This window comes from Bison bison, unplaced genomic scaffold (assembly GCF_000754665.1).
Source record: "Bison bison bison isolate TAMUID 2011002044 unplaced genomic scaffold, Bison_UMD1.0 scf7180017864044, whole genome shotgun sequence".
Taxonomy (NCBI): Eukaryota; Metazoa; Chordata; class Mammalia; order Artiodactyla; family Bovidae; genus Bison; species Bison bison.
The window spans coordinates 1,258,222-1,284,988 of record NW_011494616.1 but is presented as its reverse complement, the minus strand read 5'-3'; the positions used below and the strand labels follow the sequence as shown (position 1 = coordinate 1,284,988).

Genomic DNA, 26,767 nt, shown 5'->3' with positions numbered 1-26,767 from the left:
TACTTAGGTCTCATACACGAGGAACCCAAGGCCCATGGAAGTGGAGTGAAGATTTGAACCAGGCACTCAGTGTTCTTTCTGCCATGTTCTACTTCTCTCCTTTGGCAAGATCTTGTGTATTAGCCAGTGATTGAAAGAAGATGGACTGATAGATTGATTCATTTATTTATTCTCTGCAACAACTGTGTCCCATGATTGTGAGCATCAAGTAAGACCAAGACTTGGTTTTATCAATTTGATGTTCCTGATGAGTTTGGTGAAAGCAGTATCAGAGCAGCATAGAAGGAGGGAACTAGGTGTGTACCCTGCGACTTGGAGGTGAGAGTGGACGGCGGAGGGACGCACCTTGTGTTGAGAATCAGAATCCTTCAGGCCCGAGACTGGATTATCAGGTCAAGTGTGTCAGGCCTGGCTTTCTCTTTGCTGAAAATGAGATTTTCTCAGGAGGTACCTTAGTCATTTATGCAAATGGACACCTGTTGTGCCAGCCCCACCTGTTTTCCAGACATGCCTAGAAATTTCTAAACCTTGGCTTGACTAAATCTTGCATCCTTCCAAATTTACCTTGAGAGGAGTAAACCCAACTGAATGGGCTACAGAAATCTTAAGAGAGGTGTACTTAACATGGCAGGTTGAATTTCCTCACTGACCTAACGCCTCACAGGAGGGTCTGTCTCCTTTTCTCTCCCTCTTTCCCAGCAGGTAGAGGAAACCTGAATAACTGCTATAAAAGTGCTTTTCTCTTAGGATAAAGAAAATTTTCATCTGTTTTTTTTTTGTTGTTGTTGTTCTCTTGTTTCTTTTTGTTTAACCAAGGTAATATTTGGTTTTGTTTTTAATTTGAAGGATTACAGATACCAAATCATTGACTTACAGAATCTAAAAAAAAAAAAAGTAGAGCTTAAAATTTTGTATAATAAATGAGTTGTCAAGCTGCTGAATCTCAGCTCATTTGATCTAAGTTATATTATAAATCCTGTGGAAAATAAAATTGAAACCATTGGATTTAGAATGGCTTTGCAAAACTCTATGATTAGCAGTGTATTTCCTATAATTTTGTGTTAGATTAATTTAAAATTACATTAATATCTGGAAGGACATTTGGGTAACTTTTTCCATAAGTTATTTTTTTCTTACAATGCCTAACTACTGGGTCTATTTTATTTGAGGCACCAAATTTCTTTAGTGGTTTGGCTAAAGATCTATCACTAGGATATAATAACCAACCTTGTAGTAGTATTATCATAGCTTTGAGGTACATGTGATGTTTCTTTAAAACCTCAAGGTTTTAAAATATTCAATACAAGCTAAATCAACCCACACATTATTAACAAAAATTTTAATGTCAAATAAACACAATATCCTATCATTTCTAAACACTCCTTTCCTAAACTCATTCAAATGTTCACATGTTGATTTCTGTAAGATGTACTGGCCGTGTGTGTGTGTGTGTGTGATATGAGGAGTCACATATCAGCTGCTACACAGACGGAAGCAGTCTGTGTCCTTTTCTTAGTTTATTAAAAGTAATTTCAATTGAGCAAATATTTGTTCTAGATTTGCCTTTTAACATGCAGAATATTTTATCTCTGCCTCATGGGAAAGAGGTAAGTTACAAAGAGAAACCATCTAAATCTTTAATATGGAATATGGTAAAATGACTTTCATTTAGCATCATTCAAAGTTAATATTTACCATGATTTGAAGTAAGTTAGAATTTTCATTTTCACCTGTCTTGTGTTCATTATCCTCGCCTGTAAAATGGGAATAATAAGGCTGCTGTCTTAAATTTTAAAATCCATCCAAAAATTGTATCTAGTGCTCAGCATCTATTCCTGGCTTTAAAATGCCATTGTTCTTATTTATATTTTTGTTTTCTAGATTACTGTTTAATGCAAAGAGCAAGCAACAAAGCCTGAAACTAATATATTTGTCCAATAAAAATACTTAAAGCTACTTTTACATGGAATGTTCCTTGTCAGTATCATCTGCTTCCGAATTATGTTTTATTTTAGATAAACTGCACTTCCCCTGTGGCTCAGACAGTAAAGAATCTGCCCGTAATACAAGATACCTAGGATTGATCCCTGGGTTGGGAAGATCCCCCGGAGAAGGAAATGGCAACCCACTCCGATATTCTTGCCTAGAAAATCCCATGGGTGGAGGAGCCTTGTGGGCTACAGTCCAGGGGGTCACAAAAACCAGACATGACTGAGTGACTGACACTTAGATAAACTAAATTATGGTAATTTCTAACCTTATACATTAAACCAGTAGAGTAGAGAGAAGAGATGGCTTAGGCATTTGATTGTTGATGGGAGAGATCACTGTATGTGAATAAAAAACAGAAAATAGATGTAGATTCTTTGCCGCAAGGTTTGGCAGACTTTTTCAGTCCGGGCAGATAGTAATTATTTGAGGCTTCACATCCTGTACTGCCTCTGTCACACTCAACTCTGCCTTTGTGGTGTGAAAATAGCCATAGACAATACGTAAGTGAATGGAAGTGACTGTGTTCCAATAAAACTTTGTGGAAACTGAAATTGAAATTTCATGTAATTTTCACATGTCATGAAATGTTTTTTCTTTTTAAAAAACATTTAAGAATGTGAAAATCATTCATATGTAATAAATAGCAAGCAGAAAGACAGGAGGAAGGCTGGATTTGGTCGATAGGCCAGGGTTTGCTGACCCCAGCTTTATAGGGTTCTGTTCCTTTTTAATGCCTTAAATTATTTCTTATACTTTTGTTTGTGTAAATTATGCTACTTTAAATTGTAGACTGATTATCTCAAGCTGTGCTTAAAATATTGAGAAGTATTCTGTAATACCGACAGTTCTCTGAATACAGCCTATTTCTATAAACAGATACTATGAGTTCTACCAGAAATAGAAATTTTAATGACAGTCTAATTAAACAGAAGAGAAAAATTATTACATTTTCTTATGCCAAATTATGAATGTCTTTAATTAAGGCACATATACTGTCACATTGATTTCTCTTTATATATGTTAAAAAATTAGATTATTGTGACAACTTGAGGCTCTTCTCTGAGGTGGTAGACACTTTGACTTACCTAATAAGTTGCGCCTTAATGGCTAGTGACCATATTTTATAATTCACAGGGAATCATGAACCAGAAAAGCTCTGAAATAAGGAAAAATAAACCACCACAGTCTATCCTGTCAAATCTTTTCTCATACTGTCAAAAAACAGCTGCCTCTTCCTTTTTGTTACTACTTTCCTTCCTCAATTAAAAAAGTAATCTAAAAATGTATGAATAGTACATTCAAGTCTCATTAACAGTTTACAGTTAATATGATTCACTCTCTCTTCTTGAACCAATCCAATGGGATTTAGCTAATCAAGTACTCATGATAACTTCCTTATTAGGCAGTCTTTACCTGTAAGTTAGTAGATTTCAGATTAGAGAGTAAGATGAATTTTTAAAAACTGTCTTAACTCAAATTTCTATAGATAAAAGGACGAAATACTGAATTTGAAGTTCCTAAATACAGAATCGTTTCTAAAGAGAGCATTGAAACACCTAAGAATTCACCAGTGTGTCAAAATAGGTGGAAACGCGTTCCACAGCACATCTCTCTGTGGTATATGTTGGCAGTTACAAGCAAGTGCTTTCCTTTTACCTCAAAGAAATACGTTATATTCTTTTAACAGAAAACTTTTCATTCTCATTTACATCAAGGCACACTTCAAGATGAACTGTGTAGAAATTAAGTTGGATACCTGTTTTGTATAACTCAAGAAGAATAATGGTGGAGTGGCTAAGGCCATAGACTCCACAGCTAGATGGTGTACGTTCTAATTCCTGTTGTACCACCAAGTAGCCCTGTGACCTTGGCCAGTTTCCTCAGTGGCCTACATTTTCCTCATCTGTGAAATGAGGTTCATAATTACATCTACCCTTAGGTTACCAGATAGCACAACCTCATAGTGTAAAGGAGGATAGATGAATTAACATTTCTTTCAAAGCAGTCAGATCAATGAAGGCACACAGTAAATGTAATATTGATGTTGGCTCCATAATTTAAATTAAAACAACTCTGCAGACCAATCAACAGTATGGTACTAATCTTTGTTCTTACCCAAGTTTAGAAAACCAAATTTGGAATCAGCATAGGGAAGTCACGTGTTTTTAAAATGCTCAAGCCCTGCATAATTATTTAAAAACTCATATCCAAAGCACTTCCTGACAAAGAATAGCGGGTATTTCTACTTATGAGCATAAGTGGTGCCACCATGTGGCAATAACATATACAAAGGTACCAATGCATTTGCCTGGCTAGGGTTGAAATTGTGCAATATAAGATGAATTTTTATTTTTTAGCATTGACTTTTACCCCCAAATTGTATGTATAAAGTGAAAGTTTATTATTTCCAAATCATACTTTCCAAATTCTCATAGTACCATGAAATAGTAATGCATTTTTCTTTGAGAAAGAACTAATGTAATTTGGCTCTGATTTGAGTTTAGCAAGTACAGAAATAATGCCATTAGAACGTGTTTTCCAAACTGCACTCCGTGGAGTCTGAATTCCCAGGGAAAGGGACTGGGGAGGAGGTGAGTGGGTGGGATGCTGGTTCTTCCTTCACAGTTGCACTAGTGCTGGTTTTATACGTTAGGAGTATTCATAAGTTTTTATTTGAAGAAAGTGTTCCGCTGTTTAAAGAAATGTTTCCATGTTTTAAAAGTGAGCACAATCCTATATTAGAAGGGTTTAATGGGACTTTAAGACTTTGGATTTGCAATAAAGATTTCCTGAGAACTTAGGCAACAACTGAGATCTGAAGAAGACGGGGCCTGGGGGTGCAGAAAGTGCCTGGGTTGAAGTTCTAGTCCCATTATGCAAAATCAAAAATTAGACAGTAGAAAGGAAAAGACATGATTTAAATCAGAGAGGAAAATGAGAGAAGCAATATGCATGGCACTTCTGCTCTTTTTCTCGTCACATTTTCCTGCACTGTTTAATATATGCTGCTGTCTTAAATATATTAAGCATTTAAACTTTCAGAAAATATTGGAGTTTTTATTTGTAGGTTAAAGGCAAATTGTTTCTTGATGGCAGGACACAAGGACCAATAAAAGCTCTATTTTTCTTTTGGAACAGAACACGGTTACATACTTCTGCAAACAATAGTTCCTGATAGACGGGAGGGAACATATTCTTTGAAAAAAGTTTATTTGCTGAATAAACAAGTGTACTTTGTTCAAAAAGGGTGTTTGAGAGGGGTTAGAGAGGGGTATCTGCTGAGAGAATCATTTATGCCACTACTACTTATTAAGCTTATATTACATGTCAGATGATGAACTGACTTCTGGAGTTAGAGGGTAATGCCCTGCCTCAAGTATTAAGCTCTCATACTGAGAAGGAAGTTGTGTTAGCCATTTGCAAATAATAATAATTTAGTACTGTCTCTAACCTAGAAGAAAATGCAAGTTGTAGAAGAAAATCCAGAGGAGACCGTTTACCCCACCTTCATTGTAGTTCTTACAGAAATCAGTTCGCTGTACATCCCAGGTGGTGAGTGGTACGAATGCGTGCGTGCGTGTCACGTCACTTCAGTCATGTTCAACTCTTTGTGACCCCATGCACTGTAGCCTGCCTGGCTCCTCTGTCTATGGGATTTTCCAGGCAATAATACTGGAGTGGGTTGCTATGCCCTCCTCCAGGGAATCTTCCCTACCCAGGGGTAGACCCTATGTCTCTTATGTCTCCTGCATTGACAGGAGGGTTCGTTACCACTTCACCTGGGAAGCCCATATTGCTGAATAAGTAGCACTTTTTAGTTCAATACCTGTATTACCTATTTTAAAATACTAAGATTTCTCATCTACTGAAAGTCTCATTTACAGGTATCATCATATCTAATCAATCTTTTATCTCAATAACATGGATTAGGCTCTTAGCTCCTATTACCTTGAAGTCATATAAATTGGTTTGATTTTGTTTCCATACTTCAAGAAGCTCAATGAAGCTTTTACTTGGTTCTTAAATAGTGAAGAACTAGCAAACACTGTTGATACTTTAGAACTAAGTGGGTATTACAAATGAGTTGGCAATTCATGTTGGTGTTATGGTTTGTTATGACTGCTTAATTCAAAGGCATATTTGCAGAGAGGGAATTTGAATTAAGTAAATCAAAATAGTAAGGCTTTGATTAAAAAATTAGCTTTCTTTAGCTTAAATGTTGATATTTCAAGGCCTACTGATATTTTAGTCATTTGTGGTTATTTTTGTTTCCTATTCAGACCCCTGGGAAATAAGAGAATAGTAAATCCAAGCTCAGATTACTTCTTGCATTTATTTTCTTTTCATTTATGTCATGTATTAGTGCACCTTAAAGAAACTAGACATGTGTAACTTGAACAGAATCACTATGAGGGAGAATTATATTTCTGGTCTGATCAATTTAAATAATTCATGTTATAAAAATTATTTTTTTTCAAATTTGATTACTAATTCTATTCACTAGTTATGATGCAATCATAAATATCACCATTGGAAAATAAGCTAAGAATATTTATTTTTATCACTAAAGTGAAATTCAGGAAAAATTACCATCAAACTGAAGTTGTATTACTTGTTTTCTCATTTTTTATGTTAGCCACGTTCAAATTTATTAATTTATTTTTTTCAGGAAAAAAATATTCTTTCCAAGACAGAAATGATTCTATACATATCAATAGTTTATCAGTTCTGGTATAATTTTCTCATAACATGGGATGGTCATTCATGAATTAGGCATTACTGTTTAGATAATTCAAGATTATAACCTACTGATGCTAACAGCATGAACAGGTAAGTTTTATTTTGCTCAGTGCTTCCCTAGCCCACTTGGGTGGTCCTAATCTGTCAGCACACTGAATGTTAAGAGATACTTTGGGGTCTGGGAAATGTGAAATGACACCTTAGGTGGAAAAAGTTTTGAGGTTGATTTTTTCAAATACTTAATCACTTTTGCCAGAAACACATTCACTTGTCAGTAATTTAAGCAGTCAGTATTTATCAGAATTCAGATAGTCAAGAAAACCTAATAAGGAATTGCTCTAGGAGTTTAACTGGATACGTGTATATGTGTACGTGCATGTGGATTTCTAGTTTTGTCACCATATGATTCATCACCGTCACTCATTCGTTTATTCCGTCATTCATTTCAGGTATGCACTGAGGCATTACCATGCTTTTATGCTATACCAGGCACTGAAACTTTAGTTCCTCTTCTCATGAACTTAGAATAATGGTGAAGGGAGTCAAACAAATGTTATGAAGTGAGTTGCAAAATTTAATGAGAAAATGCAATAAGATGCAGGTAGAGATCCTACATCAAATCATTTTTAGCTAAGATATGAAGGATAAGTAAGAATCTGTGTATAAAAATGGGATGGGGTGGGATTGGAATTCAGAAAGAGCTAACGTTTGTATGAGAAATCTCTGAGACATCAGAGAGCACGATGTGTTTAAGGACTGAAAGAATATTGTTGTGACTCAAATGAAGGGAGGAAAGCATATCATAGACATCATATTAAAGATTGGGGTTACACTGGTAGGTATTATCCAGGAAAGTGACAGAAGACTGCTTTCATAAGATAGGCAGTGATAATAGAGAGCGCTTGATGAATTAAAAAAATATTTAAGAGTAGAAAAAATTATTTATGTTGATTGTGTATGGATAATCTAAAGGGAAAAGAGTCAGATATCACTTTCATGTTTTTTGGGTGCACAAACTGAGACCCGAGTTACTGGAGAAAAAACGGCATGAGACAGCTAAATGGAGTAATACTTCTGCTTTATTGACTATGCCAAAGCCTTTGACTGTGTGGATCACCACAAACTGTGGAAAATTCTTCAAGAGATGGGAATACCAGACCATCTTACCTGCCTCCTGAGAAATCTGTATGCATGTCAAGAAGCAACAGTTAGAACTGGACATGGAGCACAAGACTGATTCCAAATCAGGAAAGGAGTGTGTCAAGACTGTATATTGTCATCCTGCTTATTTAACTTATATTCAGAGTACATCATGTGAAATGCTGGGCTGGATGAAGCACAAGCTGGAATCAAGATTGCTGGGAGAAATATCAATAACCTCAGAAACACAGATGATGCCACCCTTATGACAGAAAGCAAAGAAGAACTAAAGAGCCTCTTGATGAAAGTGAAAGAGGAGAGTGAAAAAGTTGACTTAAAACTCAACATTCAGAAAACTAAGATTATGGCATCCATTCCCATCACTTCATGGCAAATAGATGGGGAAACAATGGAAACAGTGATTGAATTTATTTTGGGGGGCTCCAAAATCACTGCAGATGATTGACTGCAGCCATGAAATTAAAAGACACCTACTCCTTGGGAGAAAAGCTATGACAAACCTAGACAGCATATTAAAAAGCAGAGAGACATTTTGCCAACAAAGGTCCGTCTAGTCAAAGCTGTGGATTTTCAGGTAGTCATGTATGGATGTGAGAGATGGACTATAAAGAAAGCTGAGCGCCAAAGAGTTGATGCTTTTGAACTGTGGCTTATACATATATCGGTGGCAATTTTAGAATAGATGTTAGGCTGAAGAGAGAATGTCACTATACAGAAAGCAAATAAAGCCCTGAAAAAGAAAATATTAATATCTCCATTGAGAGTCCTGGAGAGAAAATAGAAGAGGGTCCAGGTGGGATTCTGGAGCATCAATATCACTGCATTTAATGCATCATGTTTTATACATTGGTTTATGGGTTGATGTACATAAGCACATGAGTTCTTGGAAGGCAGCCCCTTCTCTTATTGATTAAAATCTGTTTGGCATTTAATATTGCTTTACAAATATTCACTGAATAAAGGTATAAATGAAAAGTCATATGTCAACCTGATAATACTATAAGAATAGTGATTTTAATGTTATTTTAGATACGTACAGCCCTAAACAGTCTGATACTCTCTTTAGATAGTATTAACTACATTATACTTAAGAATTTATGCTGGAATATAATTACTGAGGCAAAGAACTAGAGGAATGAGATAGAAACAGGCATCAGGCTTGGACCAGCTCTCTGTTAGCCTGATGCTATGATATAACCAACCCCTTGTGGATCACAACCTTGTTGTGGCAAAGGGGCTTGCATAACTCAGTCAAGTTATGAGCCATGCTGTGCAGGGCCACCCAGGACGGATGGATCATAGTGAAGAATTCTGACAAAATGTGGGAAAATCTGACAAAATCCTCAAAATCCCATTGAGGATGGGATGGCAAACTCCTTCAGCATTCTTGCCACAAGAATCCATGAACAGTGTGAAAAGAAAAAGATATGGCACTGAAAGATGAGCGCCCCCAGGTTGGAAAGTGTCCAGTTCGGAAAAGCGGAGGGTAATTACTGATAAGTGCAGGAAGAATGAAGAAGCTGGGTGGCCAAAGCAGGAATGATGCTCAGCTATGGATGTGTCTGGTGGTGAAAGTAAAGTCCGATGCTGTCAAAAACAATATTGCATAGAACCCTGGAATATTAGGTCCATTAATCAAGGTAAACTGGACATGGCCCAGTAGGAGATGTCAAGAGTAAACATTGACATCTTAGGAATTAGTGAACTAAAATGACAAAAATGGGCAAATTTAATTCAGATGACCATTATATCTACTACTGTGGGCAAGAATCCCTTAGAAGAAATGGAGCAGCCCTTATAGTCAACAAAAAAATCCGAAATGCAGTATTTGGGTGTAGTCTCAAAATGACAGAATGGTCTCAGCTCATTTCCAAGAAAAATCTTTCAACATCACAGTAATCCAAGCCTATGCTATGCCCCAACCACTAATGTTGAAGAAGCTGAAGCTGACTGGTTTTATGAAGACCTACAAGACCTTCTAAGAACAACTCCAAAAAAAGATGTCAGCAAATTTGAAAAACTCAGCAGTGGCACAGGACTGGAAAAAGTCAGTTTTCATTCCAGTCCCAAAGAAGGACAATGCCAAAGAATGTACAAACTACCATACAATTATGCTTATTTCACATGCTACCAAGATTATGCTCAAAATCCTTCAAACTGGGCTTCAGCACTACATGAACTGAGAAATTCCAGATGTACATGCTGGATTTCAAAGAGGCAGAGGAACCAGAGATTAAATTGCCAACATTTGTTGGATCATGGAGAAAGAAAGGGAGTTCCAGAAAAACATCTACTGTATTCTTTGACAATGTGGATCAAAACAAACTGGAAAATTCTTAAAGAGATGGGAGTACCAGACCACCTTACCTGTCTCCTGAGGAACGGGTATGCGGGTTAAGAACAATAGTTAGAACCGGACATACAACAACTGACTGATTCAAATTGGGAAAGGAGTGTGATAAGGTTGTGTATTGTCACCTTGCTTATTTAACTTCTATGCAGAGTACATCATGTGAAATGCCAGGATGGAATCACAAGCTGGAATCAAGATTGCCACGAGAAATATCAGCAACCTCAGATATGCAGATGATACCACTCTAATGGCAGAAAGTGGAGAGGAACTAACAGCCTCTCATTGAGGGTGAAAAAGCTGGCTTCAAACTCAACATTCAAAAAACTAAGACCATGGCATTTGGTCCTATCATTTAATGGCAAATAGATGGGGGAAAAGTGGAAGCAGTTGCCAATTTTCTTTTCTTGGGCCCCAAAGTCTCTGTGGTTGGTGACTACAGCCATGAAATTAAAAGATGCTTGCTCCTTCGAAGGAAAGTTATGACAGACCTAGACAGTGTATTGAAAAGCAGAGACATCATTGCCAACAAAGGTCCATATAGTCAAAGCTATAGATTTTCCAGTTGTCATGTATAGATATGAGTGTTGGACCATGAAAAAGGTTGAGTACTGAAGAATTGATGCCTTCAAATTGTGGTGCTGGAGAAGATTTTTGAGACTTGGACTTCAAGGAGATCAAACCAGTCGATACTAAAGGAAATCAACTCTGGGTATTCATTGGAAGGACTGATGTTGAAGCTGAAGCTCCCAATACTTCGGCCACCTAATGCGAAGAGCTGACTCACTGGAAAAGACCTTGATGCTGGGAAAAATTGAAGGCCGAAAGAGAAGGGAGCAATAGAGGATGAACAACAACAGCAAAAATAACCAACAAGATATAAAGCATAAAAGTGTTCATAAAATTACAAAGTTCAATTGCTTTGGTTCCAAATCAATGTTAAAAGAAATGGGTTATGAAGGGTTAGTGGGATTTCAGAAAGAGAAATATCAAGGTGGTTTTGTGGCTGTAGTTCAGTCGCTCAGTCATGTCTGACTCTGCGACCCTACGGACTGCAGCATGCCAGGCTTCCCTTTCCTTCGCTGTCTCCCGGAGCTTGCTCACACACACATCCATGTCGGTGGTGCCATCCAACTAGCTTGTCCTCTGTTGTCCCCTTCTCCTCCTGCCTTCAGTTTTTCCCAGCATCAAGGTCTTTTCCAATGGGTTGGTTCTTTGCATCAGGTGGCCAAAGTATCGGAGCTCCAGCTTCAGCATCAGTCCTTCCAATGAATATGCAGTGTTAATTTCCTTTAGGATGGACTGGTTGGACCTCCTTACAGTCCAAGGGACTCTGAAGAGTCTTCTCCAACACCACAGTTCAAAAGCATCAGTTCTTCAGCACTCAGTCTTCTTTAAGGTTCAGAGTGGTTTAAATGAATTTAAATCAGCCTTGTGAAGTCGAAGGAAGGAAAACTTTTAAGTTCTTCCATTTGTTTCCCAAAGCCCATGGATTCTACCAGAAAATCTGTCTTTGGTGATCAAGGTAACCAATAATGAGAAAGGGACAGTGAATCTAGAATCACAAAAGCCAGGTATCCCCCACTGCTGTGCAAGAGCAAAGTTGAACATTCTTCGGGGTAGGATTGACATCCTATGTGTGAAGTTGCATAAATACGACAAAGACTGTAGATGTTACTTACAGACCTTCTTCCATCCATTTTCCAAGACCTCTCCAATTTCAAGAAGGCTCACAGTGAAAATTGTATTTTAATACTTGAGTTAGCTGACCAAGTGATCAATAGAATTGTGTATGTGCATACAAAGAGTTTAAGACACAGTAAACCAGATAACTTCCTAATTGGCAGTGGGTGTCAGTGTTATTCCTTATTAATTTTGGTTTGGCCAGACAGTACAGAAATGGCAGGGCATGGCAGTACATACTATACAGAGCACATAGCAATCTTTCTGGCACTTCTGACAAACGAGCATCAGTGAACATCTTGGTATTGAGCAGTTTCATAAATGACCTGGTATCATCAGGATACATGTAGACATATGTTAATGGGACCAGCCTTCCTTAGCGAAGCCTGCAAAAAAGAAATAGGAAAATATTAGTGAAAGACATCTATTCCTGATGAAATTTCATATAAATTCTTGCAGAGTTTTCCATATACTTAAACAGTTATTATAGGCTATACTTCGAAAAGAACCTGATCACACATTTCTGAGAGAGCTATTCCACATTATTTTTTGAACCCTGAACTACTGAGAAGCCCACTTATTTGACTGGGTGATTTTAAACAACAAAATGGTACAGCCAGCAGCCTTTTCCCATGGGTGGAGTCTGCAGGCCCAAACTCTCACAGATTTCTGTGCAGCAAAGGAGGAACAAAAGAAGCTGAACAGATGATCAAAGCAACATTTGTTTCCCCAGATCTGGCAATTGTTGTTCATATGTCCACCTGCGAGTGGTTTTGGTCAACCATTTCTTGGTATGAGAACTTAATTTCCACATAAACTGTCTCTGGGTAGCAGTGGAATGGAATGTCCTGAATATTAGCATAGCTGCTGTAACTATGAGTATTAACTGAGATATGTAGTTAAACATGGTTCCATTTTTGTCACAGTTTTTCAAGTCTCAACTTTTAACTAAATTGACACATATGAATTGGTGGGAGATTGTCCCTATGCCATTTTCTTTTTGTGAAAGCCTGTGCTTTGCACTACACTGCTTCGGAATCTCATTCAGAGGAACAGCATGAACAGGCTTCAACCATTGTTGTGATAGTTGTAAATGGTCAAAATTTGCATTCTTAGAATTTTTCCATTCGTGAGGTTTGCAAGTTATTCACTTAAAACATTCTTAAAATGGATGGCTTCTTGTTTGTAAGCCAGATGATAAAGAAGCAACCAGAGAGTCCTGTTATTGAACATAAGAAGATTCTTCCTATTTACCAGTGCCATAAGTAATAGCATCTAAAGTGAAGATTTAAGCAACATGCCAAGGTACTGAGTTTTCTCAGTACTTTGAACTCTTTAATGGTCTTGGTATTTTAAAAAAAAGTATTTATTAAATTTAATTACAACTAAACAGGAATATGTATTGCTTAAATAAATATAGTTATCATACATATATATATGAGCTGGGATTTATATTTTGAAATGGAAGCTTTTCTGTGTCCATGTTTCTTAATAAACTAAAAACTATTTCTAAAAATTTCATGGATTGATAAATGCTAAACACAAGAAGGAATAATTGTCAAAGAATAATTGAGAAAGACACTGAGGAAAGAATGAGTAGAACTTTGTAAAGTGATAATAAGACTAGTTAATTTAGATGTGGAAAAGTTCCGACTGGGCATTTGGTATTAGAATAATAATATGTGTGTGTGTGTGTGTTTGTGTGTGTGTGTATCTTGGCGTGTATTTGAAATCTCAGACAAATAGTGGGTGAGTCCAAGTAAAGTTATATCTGTTAAGAAAATAGGATTTGATGGGACTTGCCTGGCAGTCCAGTGGTTAAGACTGTACTTCCAATGCAGGAGATGACGGAGTTTGATACCTGCTCAGAAAACTAAGATCCCACATGCTCCATGGCACAGCCAAAAAAAAAGAAAATTGGATTTGTTCCCTGGTGGCTCAGCTGGTAAAGAATCTGCCAGCAATGCAGCAGACCTGGGTTTGATCCCTGGGTCAGGAAGATCCCCTGGAGAAGGGAATGGCAACCCACTCCAGTATTCTTGCCTGGAAAATCCCTTGGACAGAGGAGCCTGGCAGGCTACAGTCCATGACACACTCACTTATAAGTAATGCTAACAGTCAAAGAGTCGGACACGACTGAGCAACAACAAATGTTAACACTACTATTTGTTATCATCAACTTCCTTCTAACTTATGTATCCCTGGCCACCTGTTCTAAGTAATTTGTAAGGACTTTGCATGTTCCTAGACAAGAAGTGCAGTGGCACCCCACTCCAGTACTTTTGCCTGGAAAACCCCATGGATGGAGGAGCCTGGTAGGCTGCAGTCCATGGGGTCATTAGAGTCAGACATGACTGAGCGACTTCACTTTCACTTTTCACTTGCATGCATTAGAGAAGGAAATGGCAACCCACTCCAGTGTTCTTGCCTAGAGAATCCCAGGGACGGGGAAGCCTGGTGGGCTGCCGTCTATGGGGTCGCATAGAGTCGGACACGACTGAAATGACTTAGCAGCAGCAGCAGCAGACAAGAAATGCTGTGAACAGTGATGATTCCTTTTCCTCATTGATAAAGCTGGTTGTTATTTTTTCCTTGTAAGTTGATTATTTCTAATTATGATAATACAACAGCTGTTAACAGTGACCTTTCTTTCACATTTTGTGATGTGTAGGTGACTGTAACTTGTTGAAACTCAGCCCTGGTATTGTGTTACTATTATTGTTCCTGGGGAGGCTTATTAGCCTGTCACCGAAGATGTAAGAAAAATCCATCTTCCCTTTTGGAATATGATGAGCCTTTGTCACCCACAATGCAATTAATGTTAAAAATAGAAAGAATGGTTATGATATGATTATGATTAGACAGAGATGAGCTATTGTCCAAGTAACAGGAACTGATCCAGCAGGCCAGAGATGACCTACACAGAACCATCAGTTTGCTGATTGCCATTTCTCTCTGAGTTTGATGAAATATTCATGCCTTTGCTCTCCTCTCTGCAAGCACTATTGATTTCTTGTATAAACGCTGCTATATTTAGTCTAGACAAATGGAATGTGGATTGCTGCTGAATAAATTGGATGAAAGACTGGGATCTTGCCTGCCGCTTTCTCTCAGTCTTGGGCAATTATTTATAATCAAGGGCAGTTTTTGTAAGTTGAGGGTGATTTTTCACAATTTAGTGATTAGTCTCTGAACAAAGGCAAGCAGTTAGACACAATCATTTCTGTTGGGATAGCAGGTTAAGAAGTCAAATTACCCTTTGAGTCTTAGACTAGCTGTATCAGAGAGTTCTGGGACTCTTTTCTCCTTATCTTTTTTGTTTTCTTTTTTGAGGGGGTTGGGGAATTGATGATTATAGTTTACAGATAATAAGAATGCCAGAAAGAAGAGATTCCAGGTCTCTTGAAATTTTACATTTTGTGTTCATAGGGTTAAATATGTTTATTGAGATGTCCATGTAAATACTGAGGCTTTATTTTGGCCTTTTGGGTGTAGAAATGAAGTATATCATTAACAGCCATTGCTTTTGATTGGAATAATGCCACCTCCATAAATTAATACTCAAAATCTCATGTTACTCCAAAGCCTTAATTGACAGTTCTACATTGGACAGTGTAACCAAAGATCTTACAGGCCCTCATTCTCACTGAGTTTCAAACTTGTCAAAGTTAATATTTTTTCTTTTGCAAGTATCATGTTTTAGAAGATACTGTCCACCAAACTATGGTTTATTAATAAATCATTTTTCCATTTTCATTAAAATGACATGTCAGTACCATTACTGCAAACTCTTCTGATCTGTATGTTGAAAAATCACCAGTGTTGTCAACCAAGATTGATAACAGGTTGCCCACATCCAGTGCACAGTCATGCCTCTTCACACAAACCTCTGTGTACACACAATTCACATGGTAAGCAAGATATTAATATTTCATTTAGTGTTTGAAGCCTTAATTTCTACAAACAATTTCTGTTAGCCTTTCTTAACTTGCTGAAAATAGCTCTTAAATTCACATGGAATATTAACTTCATAGTTTCCAACCGGCAATCTGCAAATTTAAGTTACTCAGGGTAGGAGTCAGAGCATTAGATGCAATTGTAAAAATATGAAAAAATAGGGGGAAATTGCTCATATTTCCACCTAAAATACAACTTTCTTTTGTTTTCTGTCTCACCAGTCTTAGCTAGTAAAATTCAGAGATTAATACCATTAAATCTCCAGTAGAATATATGCTCAATGAAGACTAGAGTTTTTTTGTCTTTTTGTTTTACTAATAAACCCAAACATGTAGAATCAACTTGGGAATTTAAGGTTCTCAATAAATGTATATTGACTAAGTTAAATTCTAGTTGAAGAGTTACCATAGGGTATATGTCACTTTTATTATTGTTCTTTCACTTAATGTTGTAACAGCATTTTTCCTGTTCCCATAAACATTATTTTTAATGATTACATATTTTCCATGAAATAGATGTGACATATTTTACTAGACATCTCCTTGTAGTTGATGATTTCAATTAAAATAATAATACTTTAGTTAACAATATGACATCGGACTGTTTCTTCCTATGTTAATTTTATTTCCTTAAGATGTATTCCAAGAGTTGGCAAACCTGAATCAAATGGTAGAAATATTTAATTCCTCTTGCTACCTGTCACCAAATTGTGATATCACATATCACTTTTTAGGTAGTTTTAAACTGATTGGCAGTGCCACTTGCAATATAGAGTTGTCTGTGTGGTCGTATGTTTGCCCTGTTGTACATACATATATGCATATATGTGAATCACATATATGTTCCCTTGTCTATGGAATTCTCCAGGCAAGAATACTGGAGTGAGTAGCCATTCCCTTCTCCAGCTGAATATGATACTTAATAATTAGAAAATGATGCCTTATTTTGATTTAAAATTTGCATTTCTTTACTTTAGTGAAGGTGGATTTTTTATTTATTTAGCTATATTTGTTTTCTTGCCTTAAATATTTTCTAGAAGTTTTAGTGTTTTTATTTTCTAATATTTAATAGAAATCATACACAATTTTATTTTCATATTTACTCCTAATATTTTTGTTTGCTTATTCTCACAGTGTTCATGATTTATTCTAATACACAGTAAATTCCGCTTTTACATAATTTAAAAAAGCATTTATTGAGAAGTATGCTGAATGTTGTTAGTCTTTGAATTATATTATTTAATCCTTTTAACAACTTTGTGTTGTTACTGTTAATGGTAATTATCTCCATTTTACATGTGAGGAAACTGAGACCCAGAGAAATTAAATAACACACTCAGGATAACACAGTTACCCAGAAGGTAACACATCCTTTTATGTGTTATGGGAACAGGCATTTAGGTTTAAAGCAGAGTTTGAAAATTGGCAACCTGTATGTCAAGGTCCATTTACAGAAGCATGTTTTTCCAGTTCCCATAATTTAAAAAAAAATTCCAATTATTTAATTGAAAATTAGGTAACTTCTGTCTACACTGGGTCTGTATTTGCTTTCTACTCACCATTTCCCACATTTTAGTATGCAGATTTGTACTTTTCTTTGCTAAGTTCCGTAGCCCTGCAAATACACTATTTTATAAGCTTTCCTTCTTTATTTTATAAGCTTTACTTCTTGAGGAATGTATCTTCTGATTACAAACAAAAATGTTTGTAAGTGTACAAGTTTGTTTGTGTTAGAAGTTTTCTAATATCACATGGCATCTTTTCCTCAATAATGTTGCATTTTTTGTCTTAAGTCAACTTGAATTTGACCAGTGGTCCAGTAGAATAAGTGTTATAAATGAACAACTTTTATACCTGTGAATCTTTGGAGTCATCTCTTTGAAAAAGGGAAATGTGAAAGATTTCATGGCAAAGTACAAAGTGCTAGCTGAAAATCAGCATTTTATCAAATCTAATATACAGAAGACCTTTTTATTATTCTTGTAAAAAAAACAGAACTAAATTTATTGGTACATTGAAAGAAATCTAGTAGGGTATAGTGTCTTTCACTTCTAATTTGTTTCCAGATCAGTGTGCTAATCTTCTGTCCTCTGTCACCCACCCCACCTCTTTTTTGGTTTCTCCAGTCGATGTGAAGTCAGAGGTTCCTGTGGGCCTGGAGCCCATTTCGCCTTTAGACCTAAGGACAGACCTCAGGATGATGATGCCCGTGGTGGACCCTGTTGTCCGTGAGAAGCAACTGCAGCAGGAGTTACTCCTCATCCAGCAACAGCAGCAGATCCAGAAGCAGCTTTTGATCGCAGAGTTTCAGAAGCAGCATGAGAACTTGACACGGCAGCACCAGGCTCAGCTTCAGGAGCATATCAAGGTAGCAAGCGTTTCCTTGTCTCTGACTATTGACTCTGGGAGTCTGGCCATAACATGGGCATAAGAGGGAGCAAAGTGGGGATGTTTCATTCTGAAAAGATATGGATTCATGGCTGGGAGGAAACTGGGGTTGTACAAGTGAAAACCTAGAGTAAGTAAAAAGAATCCTGGCAAAAGTCCTGCTTTGCTTCTTGGAGAGGAGCTTCTACAACTCCTTTATCTGTTAGTTTATAGCATCAATATCTGGAAATAGTAACTTCTTACCCTTTTTAAGATTCTCTTCTACATGATTTTGTCCATTTGCCACATCTACTCTCCATCAAGAAGAACCATGAGCCTGAGGAGCTACATTTTATGTGTCTAAAGAATCTACATATACTATTTACCAGAGAGGATAAATTAATCACATTATGTGAAGAGAGAGCCTTTACTTTTTATTTTTTTTATTTTTGTCTTTGGTCTATAAGTAGATGTCCTGGATATACCCTAATCTTCCTTATGGAAAAAACTTCATAATGTATTCATTCAAAATAATAACATAATGAAAAACTGGATAGAATTATATATATATATGTGTATGTGTGTAAGAAACTGGTACAGATGTTTTCAGTGTTTTTATTTAAGTCTAATAGATTAGATAAGAATTTATTGAAAGAATTTTGGGAGTAGTTGATAATTTGAGACCCAAGTCGTTTAATTAAATTATTCTAGGAGAATTATGTTCATATCCCAGAGTTTTTTGTGATTGACTATTTTAAGATCATTCTAGATGTGTTTGTATCTATTTAGTCTCTTGTATCATCCGAGATAAGTATTACTTCAGTTTTATTTGTAAATGTCTTTCAACTTCTTGACAAAGCTATTTAAAACAAAGCTATTTTGGTCTGACTTAGTAGATACTTACTTTGAATTTATTATGACAGTAATATAAAGCAGCAAATATTTATAATAAAGTTTTTTATGTCCAACTCCTTCAAAAAATGACTTAACTATATTAATATATTATTATAATAAGGTAATATATTATTTCATACTTTATTATATTATATTATAGGCACTTGATCTTTTACTCACTTGAATATCAAGTACAAACACATTTACATGGTGTTAATATAGATAATTAATCTATGTTAGTATTATAAACTTTTACCATACTGATTATTATAGTGTCTGAGAAGGTTAAGATGCTTTTTCCTCCCTATGTTCCTTGTTTCGTAACTCCTTAGCCAGCAGGCCTATTTTATCTTATTTTTCAAAAAAAGCTCTTTGATATCTGATATAAACTGTAATATTTTTTTCCTTTAACTAAAAGAACTTTACTAAAAGAACTCTTCCCGTTATTGATCTGTAAGATACCCTAAAAATAAGAATGAGGATTTTAAGTCCCATATGGAATCATGGCTATATATTCTGCAGTGTAGGAAACCTTCATTTAGTTTATAGACCTTTTTTTTTTAATGATTCTTAAACATTATTTCGGAGAAGGCAATGGCACCCCACACCAGTACTCTTGCCTGGAAAATCCCATGAGCAGAGGAGCCTGGTAGGCTGCAGTCCATGGGGTCGCTAAGAATTGGACACGACTGAGTGACTTCACTTTCACTTTTCACTTTCATGCATTGGAGAAGGAAATGGCAACCCACTCCAGTGTTCTTGCCTGGAGAATCCCAGGGACGGCGGAGCCTGGTGGGCTGCCGTCTATGGTGTCACACAGAGTCGGACACGACTGAAGTGACTTAGCAGCAGCAAACATTATTTCAGTTTGACCTTTGAGACATTAATAGTAACAGTGATGTCTAGATTCCTTTCTTCAATAATTCTAGACATTTTAAGATGGCAGTGATGAATGAGTACAAAATTTATATTCTTCACCATACTTTAAGATTTACATAACTATCTGGTTCATTTTGTCGTGTTTTACAAGCCATGTTGCCCTGAATATTGGACAGTACTAACAAGTTACAGCTTCATATGCATCTTTTCATTTATGTTTGATGCCTTTTATAGTTGTAAAGATCAATATTAAAAATTTAAAGTAATTTGATTTTACTCAAAAGTTAATAGTAGCAAGTAGGTAATTCTTATTTTGCCCCCAAACAAAGTAGTATATAGCAGGTTTATTGACATCTGGAAAATACTGGATAAGGGGGGAGAAAAATGATTCTGAGATAGCTAAATGGAAAACTTAGTTTTTGGAATGATTTTTTAGATTAAGTTGCTTTTTCAGAAACTAAAGATACACTTAAAATTTCCTTTTAAGTTTAAAAAGTGTTTTTGCTTTAATTTCTTTTTAACTTTACTGTTTTGTATTATATATTATAAGGCTAGAAGTTGATGCTTTTAACATTCATTTAGTTTTTTTTTTTTTTTTAATAAGAAAGACAGCATGATGCTTTACTTATTTATATTAGTGTTTTGAATCTTTGGCTTTTATAATCAACATCTGTTGAATTAGATGCTGTTGTCCCATTTTTCCGCCTAGTAATCTGAGGCTCAGAGAAATACTGTAACTTGCCCAGGGTAACATAGCCAGTAAAGATTTGTAATGTTGCCTTGTCTGCCTCCAAAGCTGCTACTTCATTCCGCCTCTGTGTTGGACTAGAATATCTGAAATTGGAGGAGTGAATTTTTTTTCAAACCTCATTCCTTCAATCCTCAGCAATGAATAGTAGCTGTGAAAATTAAATTCTGTGCTTTTCTAGATGCCTAAGAGAGATTAATATTCATTTCCTTTTGGGCTTTGGGTGGCACTTAAATCAATTTGACCAACCCCAGTATCTGTATAGAACTAACATTTAAGGCAAAGTTTAAGCAGAATTATGAAATTTTTTGTTAGAAAAGAGAATTATTAAGAGACTAGTAGAGCACATCCAGAATGCCAGAGATTGTAATATGGAAGGAAACCAGCAATGCTTCTAACCATGTCCTGGGACAAGAGAAGCTATCATGTTTGACATGCAGAGTTGGCTTCCTGTTGCTCCACAATAATTCTTATGCCATTCCACATAATTTTTTTTTGTTACTTTTCAGTGTAAATTTCAGAGTCTTAGGCACCTATCTCATATAAACAGCAAATTATACTAACTTTATTAGTATCAAAGCAAAATTAATATTGTTCAAACTTGCAAGCTAAATTTCATATGCGTTTTGAACATAATGCATGAGGGAGATTATTTCTCTGTCTTATATCTGAGGAATCCATGCTCTGAGTAGCTTAGTAAATTGTCTGGATCTTGTATCTAGCAATGTCAGAGCCTAGTAGAACTCAATCTTGAGCTATTCCTCAGTGGGCACATTTACAATTATTCCTTGATGTATGTTTAACAGTCTGAGAAAATTGAAAACTCAAATGGATTTTAAGAATGCTTTATATTCATGTTGTACCTTATGTAGAAGTGAATTCAAGAGACTCAAACAGCCAAACAGTAGTGCATCAAAGTGTACTCTTGTGGAAGTGATTACTTCTTGACCAGTCTGTAACTGAGTTTTGTGTGCTGAGTGAACTAATTAATTAGACTTGCTACTTTGAGAAAATAGCTTGTGATGGATTTAGGGATTGTATTCATCTATTAAAAACCTTCTCTGTAAGGTTTTGAAACTTTTAGCCTTCATTTTATTTCAGATGTATTTTCCCCAAATTAATTCATATCTCACTATTCTGCTCAGTTTGATTATGTTCATACTGTTTCTTAGGATAAGAAGTTAAGATTTCAGTTGTTTATGTTGTGAGGGACTTGGTAAAACAGACTTCTGGAAAATTCCTGGCTTTCTTTGCTGTATCATATATTACAGATGCACAAAGAAAAGTCACTCAAGGAACTGAAGATCTGAGTGAATTTGGTAATATTCTGATAGGACGGCATAGGTAATGAAGCTACCTAAAAACTTGCTTGTTAATGACAGTAAAACAATTAATGGCATTAGTTGCTTGTCTTCAGATTTCAATAATATACAAAAAAAAAGGGTAAAATGTAAAGTAAATAGTAGTAAGTTCCAAAAGCTCATAACATTTCGATTTTGGTCATTGATGACTATGAAGCCTAAAGAAATTGCACACTCTCATGTCTTTCTCTTCTCGCAAGTTGCAACAGGAACTTCTAGCCATAAAACAGCAGCAAGAACTGCTAGAAAAGGAGCAGAAACTGGAGCAGCAGAGGCAAGAACAGGAAGTAGAGAGGCATCGCAGAGAACAGCAGCTTCCTCCTCTCAGAGGCAAAGATAGAGGACGAGAAAGTAAGAGGCACCAGGGTAAAAGATGGATCTCTTCCCTCATCTTTAGCTGACTGTCATTCAGAAAGGAGCCTGATAAAGAGTGGAATTAAACTTGTCAAAATTGTCTGTGTTTAAGTAAAAGAATAAATTATGGGCCCAAATGTAAAGCTTTGACATTCACATGTCAGCTGTTTGCATTCAGTCTACAGGCATCTTTGGAAGTAAACTTAACCTTGTTTGGCAAAGATGATAATATCTTTTATTTTGTACCTTAAAAATAACGTTATGCTAAAGCAATATGGCTATGCCATTGTGTTTCATAATAAACTTACTTCCACATTACTCCACCTTCTTCCCATTCAAGTAGTGATTGCTCTTTAATAAGTCAAGCCTTGTCTCATTTAACTTTTTAAGTACCCAGACTTTGGAAAGGTTTAAGGTAGAACTTGTGTTTAAAAAAAAAAAAAAAAACTATCCACAAGAGGGAGACAGATCCAAATAATTCCCCTGCATGAGGTCAGTTCAAAATCAGGTCGTAGCAAGGTTTAAAATGTGATGACTTGAACTGAAATTGTCAGCATTATTTATTTGTTTAATGCTCAAAAGTTTTTTTTCTTTAAAGTTAGTTTTTGAAAACTGGAAATTCAGAAGAGCTCATTTTAATGTGTTTAATCACTTATATCGTCCCCCAAGATTCCTGACTTTTAAAAAACAGTGCTTTGTTCCTCAGCAGTATTTTTTAAAGCTAGGAAAAAACTACTATTAATTCTGGGAATCCCCGTTCTGTAAAAGCAATTAAATCATCGGAGGTCTTTTGAAAATTGGCAGTTGAAGCAGTAGTTATGAAACATTACTATGTCATTTTCTAAAGCCTGTTTAGACTCTCGTTTTTTCTTTTAATAGGAAAACTCATATGCTGTGACCAGTAATATTCCAGAGGCAGGAAAGGACAGAACCCCAAATCACCATCTGTTTCTGTGTGTGTGTGTTTCAGGGGCAGTGGCAAGTACAGAAGTAAAGCAGAAGCTTCAAGAATTCCTGTTGAGTAAATCAGCAACAAAAGACACTCCAACTAATGGAAAAAATCATTCCGTGAGCCGCCATCCCAAGCTCTGGTACACGTATGTTCAGCGTTTGGCTTTCTTCATCCCCAGGGGTAAAGATCACAGGTTCTCAATTCAGCCGACCTGGGCACAGATCCCTGGCCTGCCAAGTTCTGAGCTATATGGCCAAGGGCAAGTTCCTTGAATTCTCTAATGCTTGGAATATTTCTCCGTAAAAAAGAGGATTTCTGGAAAGGTCCTGTAAAATAATGTGGTAAAGTGTGTAACAGAGATTAGCTCTTAAATAAGTGTTAGCAAGTACCACCTTGAGGGCTAGAAAGTATTATGCATGTTCTTTGCCAAATGAATAACTGATAAATGTAAGGTGGGGCATAGAAATTAATTCATATTTTGCATTTTTCTATTCTCAGATGGTACATCTGATATCTTTACAATAATTTCTTAAGATTTGGCTGGTTGAGATTTTATTTTACTTGGCTTGATATAAGATGGAGATCTGAGTTATTTTTTAAAAGTCCAGAAGATTTTTGACATAATTAAAAAAATAATAAAAAGGAAGACATATGAAGGAAGAGAAGGGAAGACAAGAAAAGTAGCTGACTGATACATCTATGTTTTCAGTGATCAGTTTACCCCTGCTACTGCTGCTAAGTCACTTCAGTCGTGTCCGACTCTGTGTGACCCCATAGACGGCAGCCCACCAGGCTCCCCCGTCCCTGGGGTTCTCCAGGCAAGAACACTGGAGTGGGTTGCCATTTCCTTCTCCAGTGCATGAAAGTGAAAATTGAAAGGGAAGTCGCTCAGTCGTGTCCGACTCTTCACGACCCCATGGACTGCAGCCTTCCAGGCTCCTGCGTCCATGGGATTTTCCAGGCGAGATTACTGGAGTGGGGTGACCCTGAAAAATGAGAGTAGATTGGTTTTTAACATATAAATTGATACATTATACACTGTGGTATTACAGTTTTTTATGCAACCATATTTCTCCAAGTCCAGTGCAACACACAGTTCTTTCTGTAAAGTATGAGGGAGGTGGTATTTTTAAAGAATCAGGAGAAAAACTGATGGCAAAGCATATTTCAATATAGACTAATAGATTATACTTTCATCTCTCTCATATCTCTTCCTCGATGGCTCAGATGGTAAAAGTGTCTGCCTACAATGCAGGAGACCAGGGTTTGATCCCTGGGTTGGAAAGATCCCCTGGAGAAAGAAATGGCAGCCCACTTTAGTAGTCTTGCCTGGAAAATCCCATGGATGGAGAAGGCTGGTAGTCTACAATGCATGGGATCTCAAAGAGTCAGACACAACTGAGTGACTTCGCTTTCACCTCTCATATTTATAAAATATGTTTAGGATTTTATACTTACATATTTTTAATTACTCACATCATAAGGATAAGGGAGTATATGCTTGATTATTTGATACTCTGTTATCTTGACATTTCAAGCATGCCAGGAGTTCTGTCTAAAGAGTTATTGTTTTTCTAATTCTGTCTTATAAGTATCTTCCCATTTCTGCATCCAAAAACAAAAAGGTAAATAAGGCAGATTCCAGAATGCTATATAAATAATTTTTAATAATTTACAGAATTTTTATCATGCACGTCGATTGACTTGAAAAACCAATCTCTGAAGAAAATTTCCACATGTTCAATCAACATCAAAAATATTGAAAAACAAATTTTGTTGTATATATATATATACATATATACAACAAGTTACAAATATAATTTATAACTAATTCATATCCCTTCTAAGTTAAAGCCTCTTTTAAGAAAAGATACTTCCTTTTTTTAAAAGTGGGAAGCAGCTACATGCAAACAACTTGTCAGCTGAAAATTCTTTAGCTGTTCCCTTGGGTATATTTGATATGGCTCTCCAATGTTACTTAGCAATCTTTTTTTTTTTTTTGTACTGAACAGTAGGATCCAACTCCTGGATAGCTAGCCATAAGTCATTAATTTGTGAAATCTGAACTTAATACTTTTTTTTGTCAATAGTGATCAGATGAAATATCCTCACACTAGTTATCTTGAGACTGTTGATTCAAAGAAATAATACTGGTAGAATCATCATGGTGTTGATACTATGTCCTATCTATTGTTTGCTTCATATATAATGATTATAAATGTTTATATTGGCTGAGTAGTCTATGTTCAGTCCTGAACTATTCTCCAGTGACACAACTTTATCTCTTTCACTTGTATTAATGCCGGAAAGATAACACATTTTGAGAGTTCAGTTTCATACAAAGAAGAATGTGTCTTCAGTCTTTACCTTGGAACTGCTGTCAAAGTCAGGAAACCTGGGTCTCTTGGCATAGTACTCTCTCCATGTACTTTCATGGGCTACCTAGCAATTTTTAAAAACTGAAGTCCTTCTCTATGTTTACTTTTACCTGGGTTGTTCTGCATAGTTGACCAAAAAGGATTCAGATGATGACTTTTCCATTAATATGGCTCTTAAGAAAACACACATAATAATCTCAGATACCAAAACTCAAGCTCTTTGTAAATTCTGTCTTTTAGTGAAGCAAACTTTTCTATGTGGCCACATGACCAAACACACAGTGGGCATTCTTGGGCATCCTGCATCATTCTATAACATACTGCTAAAGTGAACTTGGTTACGTGAGGCTGTGGTTTGTACACACTAAAAAGGAAGAGCATAAACACAGCTGAGATACGTGTTGCAGCACATGCAACTGATTATTGCTGACTAGTGTGCAGTAAAAACTCCAGGACAAATGGTGAGCCCTCTTTTTCTTTTGTAGGGCTGCCCACCACACGTCATTGGATCAAAGCTCTCCACCCCTGAGTGGAACACCTCCATCCTACAAATACACATTACCTGGAGCACAAGATGCAAAGGATGATTTCCCCCTTCGAAAAACTGGTAAGTCAGTTTCACAAGAAGACTTCACTTGCTCTTCCATAGCATTCCTTGTAGTTTTATTTTGCCATACGTCTAGAGGAATGTCAGAGGATTTGTAATCATAGCTATTAGACTCTCCAACCTCTGCCCTCAGCAGAAGCAAATATGTACGTGTGCGTACACGCACACTCCTATTTCTGTTAATACATCAATTCATTCGATATATTATCAAAGTAGTTTTTTGATTAATCACATTTAGATTTTAGACAAATTATTTTCTTATTAGCAATGATGAGGAGAATTAAATAAAATAGAAGCTTGATTTCTCAGAAAATGTAAATCTCCATTAATGAGGACCTCTGTAGT

At 36.3% G+C, this 26,767-nt stretch overlaps 1 protein-coding gene across 9 annotated transcripts in view; it reads left to right on the top strand.

The window, feature by feature from the left end:
* Positions 1-26,767, top strand: part of HDAC9 (histone deacetylase 9) — a 1,025,726-nt gene that overhangs the window by 531,655 nt on the left and 467,304 nt on the right. For 7 of the 9 annotated variants that reach the window (XM_010835596.1, XM_010835590.1, XM_010835591.1 and 4 more), the window contains 4 exons: positions 18,009-18,250; positions 22,332-22,482; positions 23,456-23,582; positions 26,301-26,422. In XM_010835596.1, coding sequence (XP_010833898.1) covers positions 18,009-18,250; positions 22,332-22,482; positions 23,456-23,582; positions 26,301-26,422 — 642 coding nt within the window. The remainder of the gene's footprint in view (positions 1-18,008; positions 18,251-22,331; positions 22,483-23,455; positions 23,583-26,300; positions 26,423-26,767) is intronic. The other 2 variants (XM_010835593.1, XM_010835598.1) reach the window with 1 other exon arrangement.